At 38.4% G+C, this 13,544-nt stretch overlaps 1 protein-coding gene across 6 annotated transcripts in view; it reads right to left on the reverse strand.

Moving 5' to 3' along the window:
• ptprea (protein tyrosine phosphatase receptor type Ea) overlaps window positions 1-13,544 on the reverse strand; it is a 214,006-nt gene that overhangs the window by 11,437 nt on the left and 189,025 nt on the right. For all 6 annotated transcript variants that reach the window (XM_048609054.1, XM_048609052.1, XM_048609053.1 and 3 more), the window contains 6 exons: window positions 8,208-8,343; window positions 7,749-7,898; window positions 6,654-6,747; window positions 5,479-5,555; window positions 3,744-3,878; window positions 2,871-2,996 (listed from right to left, as the gene is read on the reverse strand). In XM_048609054.1, the coding sequence (XP_048465011.1) occupies window positions 2,871-2,996; window positions 3,744-3,878; window positions 5,479-5,555; window positions 6,654-6,747; window positions 7,749-7,898; window positions 8,208-8,343 (718 nt within the window). The remainder of the gene's footprint in view (window positions 1-2,870; window positions 2,997-3,743; window positions 3,879-5,478; window positions 5,556-6,653; window positions 6,748-7,748; window positions 7,899-8,207; window positions 8,344-13,544) is intronic.

The raw sequence follows: 13,544 nt of genomic DNA on the forward strand, positions 1-13,544 counted from the left end.
TTGATATCCCTCATGCTAAAGTACGACAGGTATATGAAGAGGTTAATAGCAGTAGCTGATACAACATCATATAATTTCTACATTCTTATATATATTAAAAAGTTTATCATTCTTCATGAAAACTGGCCCTATAATATACAATATTTGTTTCAATCTCTCACAGTAGTTTTATCTATGAAATTTAGTTACACTAATTATTTCAAGTTTATTTAAATCAATTTGCAGTCTACTTTCTCTTTGGATTCTTAGACTTTCACGGTCATTATGTAAAATTGACCATTTGTTATTGGGATCTCTGAAAGAACAATGATGAATTCCCCCAAAAAGTCTTCCAAAATCAAAATATTTTCTGGGTTGTTCAAATCATCACGATGTGATGTGTCATAAAATAATGAACACATTAATGTGCATAAAATTCCTTTGTCCATTATGTTAATGATGAGTTACTGCTTTGTTTAACATAATAGACTGTTTTTTTTCCACATGAATCCATTAACACATTTATTACTAATATCACGGGGGAGGATTTCAATCCCTCTAGTCATCTCACATAATCTAGGCTGACACCACCAAACAGTGCTCAGAGTACAGATTTGTCAGAGGTGCCTCATTCACGTGTTCAGATAGTATAGACAGATGCTTAAAAATCCATGAAACAATTAAAAGATCAGCAGGGAGTTTATTCAGTGCTCTGGACACTGGTTTACATTGTGGGAGCAAACTACTCATCTTTCCACTTTGATTACCTTTGCTGGCTGTAAATAAAAGCTCATTTTTTCCAAGAATTGTCCGACTGCTTACTTGTGTGAGACGTTCCCCTACTGGACGGTGACGAGACTTAAAACAAAAACAGAAGTTGCTGGTAAAGCTCAGCAGGTCTGGCAGCATCTGTGAAGAGAAATCAGAGCTAACATTTCGGGTCCGGTGACCCTTCCTCAAAATGTTAACTTTGATTTCTCTTCACAGATGCTGCCAGGCCTGCTGAGCTTTACCAGCAACTTCTGTTTTTGTTGTTGACTTACAGCATCTGCAATTCTTTTGGTTTTTATTTAGTGACAAGATGTGCATGTTCAGTGGGCACCTGGGATAGAGTGATGATGACCTCGAAGGGTGTTCAGATGCGATGTAGCTAAGGAAGGGTAATGCGTGTGGTGTGGCGGTCAAACAGAGACTAGGGGTGAGGGAACAGGATTTGATGTGCAAGAGAGTGGCAGCCATGCTGGTGATGTGCTGTGAGCAGTATGGCTTTGTGGCTGCTGTCATTACACTGTGGGTGAGGGGCAACACTGGATTGCCAACACTTGTCTGGGTGCACAGCAGCCTTTGAAAGATGGCGCAAGTGCAAGGGCTACTGGTTTTCTCGTTGATATCTGCTGATTTGTGAGTTGTTCCAGGAACAGCACTTGGTAAGATGGAGATAGAATTGGACATGAGGAGCACCATAGGAGTGGGGTAGATAGTTAATGAGGCAGGTTCAGTAAGATAGAGGGAGAAATCACTCGAGGCCTCATGCGAAAAATGCTCCAGAAAACTTGACACAACTGGCACTTAGCTTAAAAAAGACATTAAGATTCAGTGAATTGTGAGACCTGTGAGTATAGCTCTGCATTTCATGAGATCCTGAGATTGTTCTGCCTTATCCCCACCAAAGCCTATATGACATCAGATTGGAATTCAATGCTGTATCATTAACCCTTGCAAAACAATTACCTTACACAATAACACACAGTAGCATTTTAGTGGACCTCACATTTCCAGATAGTTGACTATTGAAGCCTATCCATGAGTATGTTGGAGTGGTCAAGTTTGAGATAACAAAGGAGTGAATGAGGGTTTCAGTAGCAGATGAGCTGAGAGAGGGGTGAAAACGAATGATGTGAAAGAAACAGGTGGTCTTAGTAACAGCACAAATATGAGGTTGAAACGTGATGTAAATTGTCAGGGAAAAAGCTTCATTCAGACTGATGCCATGGAGAGAAAAGGAGCAAGTCACCAGGGAAACAGAGTTTGGAACAGGGACTGAAAACAACAGCTTCGGTCTGCTTAATATTTAATTGGAGGAAATTTCTGCTCATCGAGTACCAGAGGTCAAATAAGTAGCCTGATAATTTGTCAATGGTGATTTGAGGAAGGGATGGTTAGATAGAGCTGGGTGTTTTTAACATGTGCAAAAACAATGCTGTGCTGTTGCATGAAGTTGCCAAGGGGTCGTGTATAGATGAGAAATTGGATAGGCTCAAAAATAGATCCTGAGAGTCAGTCACCTGTGGTAACAATGTCAGAGCAGGAAGAGAAGCCAATGCAAGTGATTCTATGGCTACAATAAGAAACAGAGTGGTCACTTGTATCAAAGACTGCAGAAAGGTCAAAAAAGAATGAACAGGAAAGGTTTACCTTTCTTACAGTCACATAGGATGTAAATTTGTCATTTTAACAACAACTGTATTGGTATTATGACAAGGGTGGAAACCTAATTTGAGGGATTCAAACATGGAGCTCTGGAGAAAGTAGGAATAGATTCACAAAGTGACAACATGTTTGAGGGAGTTTGAGAGAAAATGTTGAGATAGGATTGTAATTTGCGAGGACGATGGGGCCAAACTTTATGTCTCTTGGAAGTAGAAGAAGAAAACATTAAGTGCCCTCAAAAAGAAACAGCCTGATTCCTTGTGGGAACATCACCTAGTAACAAGCAACTCTGGAACAGAATTTTTTTAATCTGGGAGGGAAAAACAGTGTTGATTAAACTTAAAGCATCTGGCTCCACCATGCAAGCTAAAGAAAGACAAAGGCGTATCACTAGATTTAAAATAAAACATTAACTATCCATTATTTTTCACATCTTAATAAAAATCTGAAGCAACACATACTGTGGCATTTGTGACAGTAAGGTCCCTGATACTGAAAGCATCAGAAAAATGGTCATTCTTCAGTTCTATTGTGTAGGCTCCATATGTTACAGTGCCCTCTGATGGCCAATACTGTGAACACTTTTCCTGCAAGAACACAATAAGTTACTGCATGTTTTAAAATCACAGTGGAACAATTCTATAAAAACCTTTGCCATGTTAGAAATCAGTACTTAGAAAATAATTTTTATTGACCTTTTAAGACCCCCACTGAGTGACTGGTTTCAGCGGTTAATGCAACTATGATGGTAGGCCTTTTAAGTTGTCTCGGGGTCCCAGCTAAGCACTGGACTCCAATTAACATATTTACAAGACATAATTTCAACTGCTCAGCATTATAATCACCCCAAGGTGGTACTGAAGTGCAGAAATTGAATGGAGGGATCACATATCCCTATAAAGCATCTACAGTCTGGGAATGAGCTGGATTAACCTGTTGAGAGCTGAATTTATGTACAAAACAGATATATGGCTGAATTTTAGGCAAGTTATTAGCGAATATGTTATGTGGCATATAAATAAGCTAAGTGCGTTCAATTAAAGAAAGATTTCGTAAATTGTTGCAGTTAATCCATAATTTTTTATTGTAATTGTTAAATAGCATGGTTTATTTACTAAATTAATGTTATAATTCCTCCTCTTCATTTATTATAATTTATTGTTTGATTACTGATAGACCTTTGCAGTTTCAAGATAGATACATTTCCTGACATATAATGCATTATTAAACAGCAATATTTGATTATTTTTCTGAACTTTTCAAGTTTGATTGCAATAAAAACACTTCATTCTATGTATGCCCATTGTATTAAATGTAATTCTATAATATCATACCTGCTCTCTTTCTCTGAGTTCTGTGAGCATCACAATGGTATGAGATTTGCAATCCCAAACCATTCTCCAAAAATCCTCCACTGTATTTGGAATTGGGCCTTGAGTAGCAATAAAATAATCCTTCTGCCGGTAACCCTGTTACAAAGCAGTTCAATGACAACAAAAAACAAAACAAATAATCAAAATTATGTGTGCAAACTGTCTAAGTGTTGTTACTTGCTAACATGCTGAATTTGTTGCTATGCTTGTCTTGACTCAAAATAATTTTAATTTTTTCATGTTCATTAGCAAACTTGGCATTAGATTATTGAAATGTGACTGAACTTGGGTCTAGACAGCCACCCTGGCATCTTGATTTGTTTTCTGAAAAGAATCACTGTTCTGACTTCAAACATATTACAATTAACTCAAGGTGAACCCAAGCACTGAAAAACAAATCCAAGGGTTGAATTATTAAGACAGTAAATCATCTCCCCATCACTCTCATTATGAAGAATTCATTTTCCAAATGCTAGTATACAAAGTCATGAAACATCCACCTTTTTTCCAAAAGCTCAGCTTATTAAAATAAAGTAAATGGCTTTCTGCTAGATTTTATGGAGACAATAATGATTCGACATGTAAGATATTTGATATTTTACAAAATGGATTTAGAGAAATTTAGTCCAGTGTAATTGACAGTTGGTTATTATGAAGATGTGCTAACTGAAATATTAATTTATAATTTAGTTGACTCAGCACATAGCAGCATGTTGTATTTTTTAGATTGGAAATTTTACAAATTAAAGGAGAATGCAAAATCAACAGTTTCCCTGCTCTAACCAAAGAACATAAGCTGTTCAACAAGAGTCGACAATACTTTTAGAGAGAGGCGACATGACCTGGATTGTGGATGTAATAAAGCTATTGGATTTGAACACAGCCAAAGAGATAACTTACTCAGAGCAACAGCCTTTTCCCTGTTTCACTATAATTTTTCTGAAACTCCTTTCAAAGTTTTAGAGTTGAAAACACATTGGAAGACCTCATCACACTAAGCAGAGAGTTGCCAGAAGGAGAATTCAGAAATTACTACCACTATCTCCAGAAAACTGAACTCAGCCTGTCACTACTGATCCAGAAAGACACCTCTGTGCCAGCAGCTTGTGTGTAAATGACTGGCTACAGTCCACTTTTTGGACAATCTGTGAATAACACTTTTTCTCAATTAATTGGCTAAAGTACTTTTAAAATGTCACTCTGTAGAACTTTCCTCTATAGTTCTTGACTTTGAGGTTGTGTGTGCGTGCGTGCGCGTGCGTGCGTGTGTGTGTGTGTTTTCAAGAAGGATACTTGTATATGTTTGCAAAATTTAAACCTTTTGCTCATAATCTTTATATCTGTGCTTAAGTTCTTTTTGCAACAAAGCAGTTGTCTAGTTGTTACTGAAGGAACCTGACTGACCTGTTTTTGATATTGAGCTGTATAGTCTGGTTCTTAATATAAAACGTACAATAACACATCCCTTTTTTAAATTTAAACTTCGCTGTGAGCAATGGAGTAGTGGGCTAAGCAAAGGAATCAGTACACCCTTCCTAACTCAGTTGTAGAAATTGGAAAATAAGCCACAAAACATACATACAATTGAGCCATTTCCACTGCAATTTATGAAGTTCCTGAAGTGAGCAAACTAGTCATATTTTCAGGATTTATCCAAAATAGTACACGTAAAAACAAGCATGATAAGTGTACTTACATCAATGTATGAAGCATTGATATAATCAGAGAACTCTTGTCCTCTTTTCCTGGGCAGAACAACTCTGTTGAAATCATCTTAAAAATACAAATAAATTACATTCAGCCTAATACCAATTGAGTTCATCCTATTCTCAGCTTGACAGAAATGCATGTCAAAACGAGACTATATTCCACCAGATAATGAACATCACGAGAACAGTCTTTGCTCTTTGGTCAACTTTAAGCAAGAACCTACCACTTTTAGAGGTCTGTGGCGAAGTCACTGAGTGTATTAAGACAGAGAAAAATTGGTTCTTGATTGGTAACGGGATTGAGGATAATGCGGAGAAGGCAGGGGAAAGGGTTAAGAAACGTATCAACCATATCGAATGACAGAGCTGACTCCATGGGCCGAATGGGCTGTTCCCATATCGTTTGGTTTTATGACACCACGCGCAAAATGGAATTTGTGCCGCTGATTCCCCATGCTAATATCAAAAGAGGGCCATCAGTTTAAATCTCAACTCCTATTAAAGTGTATAAATAATGCACTACTCCTCTGTGTATTTACCTACTTAAAAAGAAAATCAGTAGAAATTATTTTGAGCGAAGTTTTATAATTTTAAACCACATGCTCAAGGGACAATTTTACACAGATGACAACATAATGCTCGCCACCTCACCCACCTGCACCTGAACAATCCCTATGATCGTTCCCACAGTATTTAGCAGCATGGAAACATTTCACCACTTCTTTGAGCACTCAATCACATAATACATATTTGGAAGATAAATTTCAGAGTAAACTCAAACCACTATAAAAGGTCTGAAATTTAAGTAACCAGGGGCACCATTTGGTATTTTACTCCACATCTTGTTCATTTTCCTTGCCTCCCATGTGACAGAGCAGGCAGGACTTTTCTTCCAAAGTCTCAGACAATACCAACTTCTGATTCCCTCTGGATAAGCAATGCAAATGGCTTTAGTAGAATTCATTGATATTTTTTATTGTTTGTCTTCAGGAAAGAATATAGTTATGTAGTCATTGGCAACAATTAGGAAACAAGATGTCAATTTGTGAATGGAAACATGAGGTATCCAGGAAGAAAAATGGCCCCTATGTGACTTTTTCTGATGGATGGTGGAAATTATTTCAATATACAAGAGGATGGAATAAAAGAAAAGTTCACTTACAAGGAATGATCTGAAGAACTCTGGCTTTTTTCATATTTACTGGCTTATTTCCTGTTCTCATGTTCTCCTTCCTTATTCGGACAGTAGTTAATTTCTGCAGTAACAACATAGAAGGGAAATGGTCAAGCTGAAGTCAGAATCAAAATTATTAAACTTTTAATACTATAGTTTGGAAGTAATCAAAAAGCTAATGGAATGCTGGCATTTATATCTAGAGGACTGGAGAACAAGGATGCAGAAGTTACGCTGCAGCTATACAAAACCCTAGTTAATACAATGAGCAGATTTGGCACCATACCTTAGGAAGGAGGAGTACAGTGTAGATCTACAAGAATGATACATGGACTTTGGGGTTATGAGGAGAGATTATACAAATTCAGCCTAATTTCAAAGATTAGAATTTAGAAGATAAAGAGGTGATCTGATTAAAGTTTTCAAGATATCAGCAAAAAGAGACAGGATAGATAAAGATAAACTATTTCCATTTGTAGGAGATCACAGAACTAGAGGGTGTAGTCTGAGAATTAGGGCCAGACCATTTAGGAGAGATGTGAGCCACACTTCTACAAGCACACACAAAGGATTGTAGATGTTTGGAACTCTCTTCCACAAAAGGCAATGGATGCAGGATGAGTTGTTAATTTTAAGTTTTAGATAGATAAATTTTTGTTAAGCAAAGGGATTAAGGAATATGGGCTAAAGGCAGGTATATGGAATTAGGCCACAGATCAGCCATGACCTCACTGAATGGCAGATCAGGCTTGAGGGGCTGAATGGCCTATTCCTGTTCCTATGTTGCTACATCCTTGGGTCAGATAGACCTTCCCTATCCTTAAGTATCCTGAATTTAAGACTCATAATAAAAGCAAAGCATACAATGGCATTACTGTCCGAGAGGAGAGTTAGTCATCTATCCACTGGACTCTGTGTTCTAGAGTTGGCACACAACATTCTTAAAAAGAAACCTATATATTGCAGTGTATTCAAAAACAATATTTCAATTAATGTCAGATATCATAGATCAAAGAATTATTTTAGTAGTTCATGCAGTGTTAAATGGCAGGCCCTTCTCTGATTATTAAATTACTAACTCACATTAAACTCTTCTTCTAAGCCTGTGACATCAAACTGTCCTGCTTTACTGTGAAGCTTCTGTATATGCTTCTCCAAAGAGCTCACATCCAGCTCCGTGTCACCATATAAGTAATGTTCAAGCAGAGCTTGATAAATGAAGGAGTACTGCATCTGCAAGGAACAATAAAGTAAACAAAACTACATTAAAACCTGAATATGTGGCACAATTTTACAACATCATAAACTACTTGGATGTCTATTGGAACCAGAGGACAGTTCCTGAGGCGCCAAGATTGCTGTGTTCAGGCATCAGCTACGAGCAGAGTAATAAAAATATATTAAATAAACTGGGCCAAACAAAGGCCTGATGGAGAAAATTAGTATAGAATACAAAGAAAGGCTTTCTTTCTCCTATTCCTTTAAAGTGCTGGTACAATTTCAACCTAACAGGGAAAAGAGATAAAAATGGCTAATACTTACATCAGTTTGAACTAGCTGTGAACGCTGACCACGAATTCTTGACACAAAACCAAAGACATCCACTTTCTGCTCTGCATATATCATATCAATCATAGCATCGATAACTATGAATGTTCCTGTTCTGCCTACACCAGCACTGCAATGTAAAAAGGATTGTTAAATGTCTATGCTTTCACAGTTTTACAATTCATCTTGTGGCATTAGAAATAATATCTATTTTCACATCTCCCTTGTTTCAAATCTTTCATGTTCTAGCCACAATACTACAGCAATGGGTGGCGACAAGTTATATTCCATGTTTTTGGTCTTTCCAAGTTTTAGAAGGAGGCAGGTAGGGCCAAATCCCTATGAATCTTCATTTTTCTCTGAGAAATCTCCTGTGATGGTGAGCCTTTTCATGTCCCCGCAGGTGAAATTAGGAATTTATAAATATGGAATCTCAATTGTTTATTCAGGTTCCATTCCTATCTGGTCCAATGTACTGCCATACTCGTGCTACCAGGCCACAAGTTTATTTTATTTTCCAATAATGGACTTAATATTAGATTGAGCAAGCATTTCTGTGTGTTCTACTTCTGTGTGGTGCTAAAGTGTACAAGCAGGTACAAACTCATTGGAATTTTTAAGAATTTCAGAATTAAATATTTGCTTCATCAATGTAACTAAGTAATTAACAAGTTCCTTATGACTTTGAACTACCATGGTGTGAGTGATCCTTGCTAAATAGGTTCAGGACAGGCTAAAGCCCCTACACACCCAACCTGCTCCAATGCTGAAGCCCCAGTACGAGACCCTTATGCACACATATGGAGAAACACAAACAGTACTTTACATTACTGTGGAGTGCCTCCACTCCAGATATAGTGATGGACAAACCAACGTAAACTCTGCAGTTGGACAGGCGATGACTTGGCTCCACAATTTGTGCTTGCTAATTAACTAAATGAATAATAAATCAAAGTAACTTGCTTCACCTTTACCCTATTCCATGCACAATGACACTTTTTATTTGAATCAACTCAGCATATAGTAAGAAAATCTCCCCAGCACTAGAATAAAAAATGGAATTGCCACTCTCTGTCAAAGTTACAGATACTTCACAAACCTGAGCAGGATTTGCCTGTAATACACACTGATATCTTTCAGGGGCTTGTACCTATAGTAGCATCTATGTTATTGCCTGTTTGCTCTTTTGCTCAATTCCAGAACATTCCCCAGCCACTGAAAATGTTAAGATAGTTACACAAAAAATACTTTGTTTAAATTGGGATTAATTAAAAAAAATGATTGCACATCTTGGTGAGAATACTTTTATTTGTGATTATGGGACTCTACATTTCTTGCCTTGTGGATTGTACACATGGATAGGTGTTAACCATACCACGTGCAGAATGTGAAATTACAATCGTAGAAGTTCCACATTCTATCTACAGGATAATTTTGTTTGATCTACTCCATACAAAATTATGGAGATATATATCCTGCCTTTGTGGAGGATGATGTATCATAGGGTGCTGGCCAGTGCCTCAGGGACTGTTCATTTGAAACATTTTGTGTCAAATGTGCTTCTCTACGGCATGCATCAACTTTTTATTTTGCAAGATGAGGCAGAATAAGGCATTTCAAAGACTTTTACACAAACGTTAATTCCCAAAACAAGCTAAAAGTTTGATCAGACTAGAATTAGGAATGAATAGGATAACATCATTCAAAGAACCAAGGAAGTTCTACCGCATGAAGGCAATTGTCTATTTTAATCAGATATGATCTATGATATTAATATTCTCAGACTAGAAGTTGGATCAGCTAGTGACAATATTTGTAGCAGCTATAAAAGCTTATTTTCTGAGGATAAATTAATTGACTGACGCTCAGCTGATATTTTCTTTAGATATAAGCCACATCTTGGAGACATTTTCTCAAAACAAGCTTCTGAGATTCCCATGGCACAGGTGGCCTGACCTTTCACTGAAGATTGTTATCGTGTGGCTGGTAATAATGCAACATACATACTATTTTGACAGTAGCTTTGGCAAGAAAAAATTTCAAGGGAAATACACAATTGCCCAGGTTCCCCGAGTACAACAGTATAAAGAGCAATGCACATCTCCACAGTGAAAGCAATATTCCATTTCTGAAGGACATGTATGAGGAATAAAGAGATTAAGGAATTGTCTCCTGAAACAATTGGAAAGATTCTCGATTTGGATTAAAGCTAGTACATCCTTGTTTTATGGAAAGGGGAAAGAGCTGCCTATATGGGAGCTTGTAGCTGATGCGTTCTGCTTACAAATACAAGTAGTACTGCTACCAGTATTGATTTCCAAGAAAGAAACTTCATAATACATGAGAAGAACAGTTCACAGAATTAATACATGAGGTTGTGTAAAATAGAAGTTCAAATCCCAAGACAGGATTAGCAAAAGCATTGCAACCCAACATATACAAACTCTCCTTATGAAGGTAAAGATGAAAAGATATTCAGCAGTGGATTTTCCTTCAAGGCAATTGTGCAAAAGCTTGTATAGCTACTTCATAAACTTTAACAGAGCTGCTTTTAAAAGGAAACACCAAGGGTAGCTTTGAAATAAAATACCATAAATGATGAGTGAAAAATTGGCCTCATTAGCACCCAACATTTAGACACTATATAATGCAAAAATGAAAGGCAACAACAAAAAATAAAATCCAAACCCAAATTTATAATTGAAATCATACCATACTGCATACAAAGGTCAACTAATCAGCCTTGCGCATTTTCTTAGTGCTGGTCTTCTCTCTGTCTTTACTTCTCTTACCAACTGTACTAAGTTAACTAGGTTAACCAGCTCTCCTGCCAGCCTACTGGGAAGGAATTTAGATAATGATTGATTATGGAGTTGCAGATAGATAAACAGGTGCTGGAGTTACAAAGTTGTTACCACAACCAAAAGGCACATTTGTGATTTTTTTTTCCCTTCTGCATCTAATTTTGAAAGCTACCAGTGAAAATGGTGGAAAAATTACCTGGGAGTATTTCAGTCGTGGTCCCTGTTTTGCAGCTGTTCTGGGATTTTCCACTTAAATTGAAAGCAGCCATTTACTAGGTCCACACAAATACAAGTGAGGCATAAATGGATGATAATGGGATATCATGATACTGCCCAGCTTGACCACCATAGTAACATTTAACACAAAGGACACCATCATCTGACTGGAATTTGGAGTTATTTTGGTAGCGATAGGGTATTTCAAATTGCACTTCATCACTCTCCCCACCCACATTCCCTCCAACCACTACCCACCAAATCCTCCACCCTCAAATCTATGATCAATCACAGAGTGAACAACCACAGCCCTTTCAAATTTAAAGAATAAATAGCTGATCTGTTTATCTGCCTGGAAGCAGCTCTTAGCCCCAGTGTATTAGACTGTTGGAGAAGGTGGTTATGTTTGTACTAATGAGAAAATTACACTATTCTAGGATTGGACTAGCTGTATAAAACAACTTCCAATACTAGGGGACATGCATTTAAGGTGAGAGGGGGAAAGTTCAAGGAGATGTGACGGACAAGATTTTTTTAGACAGACAGTAGTAGGACTCTGGAACATGCTGCCACAGGTGGTGGTGGAGGCAGATATGATAGGGACCCATTCCTGTGTTGTATAGTTCTATGTTCTAACTGGTCTTTTGCCATCCTTTATGTCCTATTTATTCTATAATGCTAAGTCATATACATCTGACATCCTCAGCTTTAGTGTTAAGTTAGCTGATCTCAACGAGGGCATCTGTATTAGGTGCTATACCTGTCCTGAGTACCACAGGCTATGTTAGGCAAAAGGTCATTCAGAATACTAAACAAGGCGACTCTCTATTCTTAACTATGGCCTCATGTGGAGTAATCACTTGGAGGCTAAATACTGCCTGTTGAGAACAGGAGAGACATTAGAAAGACATTGCAGGAGGCCTGTCACCAGCTCTGCAAAGCCTTCTCTAAGAAAACACAAAAAAAGGTGTATCCCATTCAATCAGATCATGGTTGATCCTCTGAGGTGAACCTTACTCTTTTTGGCTGCGTCAGTTTTGTTGAGTTTCATAGAGGCTTCCTGCTGCAAGGCCGCCATTGTATCTTATATAATTCACTTCATGAACTACCTCCTTTATTCCTATGATGTTTTTCTCATTTGATTCTAGTCCCATTCGACCAATTGATATAACCAGTTTAACTCGCCAGTGCTGGGTTATTCTGGAATACTGTGGTTGCCTGCACATCTTTAAAAGGCTATCATGCACACAGTCAAGCATGGTCAGTCCAAAGTTGCTCTTCATGATTCCTGATATTGGCTTAGGACATAACAGACAAGAGGAAATTATCACCCCACCTTTATGGGCAGGAACCTGGAGATCCTGTTGGATGGGGTGGGTGCAGACACAGGACCAGTGGTGGGGGCCTTATACAACTGACCATACCAACCTGGGCCAAGGTTGCCACTTGGGTCAGTGCAGTCTCAACCATCTGGAGGAATGCCCAGCAATGTGAGAAGAAGGTTAGTGATCTCTCAACTCTGCCAGCATAAGTTCCATTATCTGGTCTCTGATACTTCAAACTCACTCTGACTCTGTTACTACACCCATGTTGTACCAAGGCGTTTGCTCTATTACTCTCATTGTTGCTTGCAACTACTTCCCTCACTCACCTTCACCTACCTCAACTCCCAAAAGCACCATTTCTATATGCCCTCAGTGATGCCAAATCATTCTCTCAGGACGTCTCTCCAGCTGTACCAAAAATAACAGCTCCGCCACCAACTTTAAACTCCTTTACTGCTTGCTTCTCTCTCATTCCAGAAAGAAAACAACTCACAAATAGGGCAGAAAGTGATAAGACATGTGGTGGGTTGCCTGACATTCGACTCCTTATCCCTAATGTGAAGGATCCTGACTCTGACAACCCCAGGCAGCTGACTGACCGTGTCCAAGCGCTTGGGCTGTTGTCAGGGCCTGCCTTTGACTTACTGTGCTGCCCCTTGACTGAAAGCTATCTCCCTTGCATTGACTGGGGACTGTGGACAACCATGACACGCTTCAGCTTTGTATTTGTGCTAAACTGCAGAGCAATGCAGCAGTACTGTGAGCCTCTGGGTAAGGTGGCAAAGTGCAAAAAGTCAAGGCAGGAATTCTGTGACTAAAAAGAATGGCTCAGAGTGAATGAGCACCAAGAGAACAAGTGAAGAGCCCAGAGACACAGATTGGTCTGACCTGTGTACTGGATGCATGTCCCTGAGCACAAAGTGTCCTTGCTGCAGCTTTACAATGATAATTGCTGGTGCAGGCAGAGGTGCAGCATTGAAATGAAG

The sequence above is a fragment of the Rhincodon typus genome, chromosome 20 (assembly GCF_021869965.1).
Source record: "Rhincodon typus isolate 14 chromosome 20, sRhiTyp1.1, whole genome shotgun sequence".
In the NCBI taxonomy this organism is placed as follows: domain Eukaryota; kingdom Metazoa; phylum Chordata; class Chondrichthyes; order Orectolobiformes; family Rhincodontidae; genus Rhincodon; species Rhincodon typus.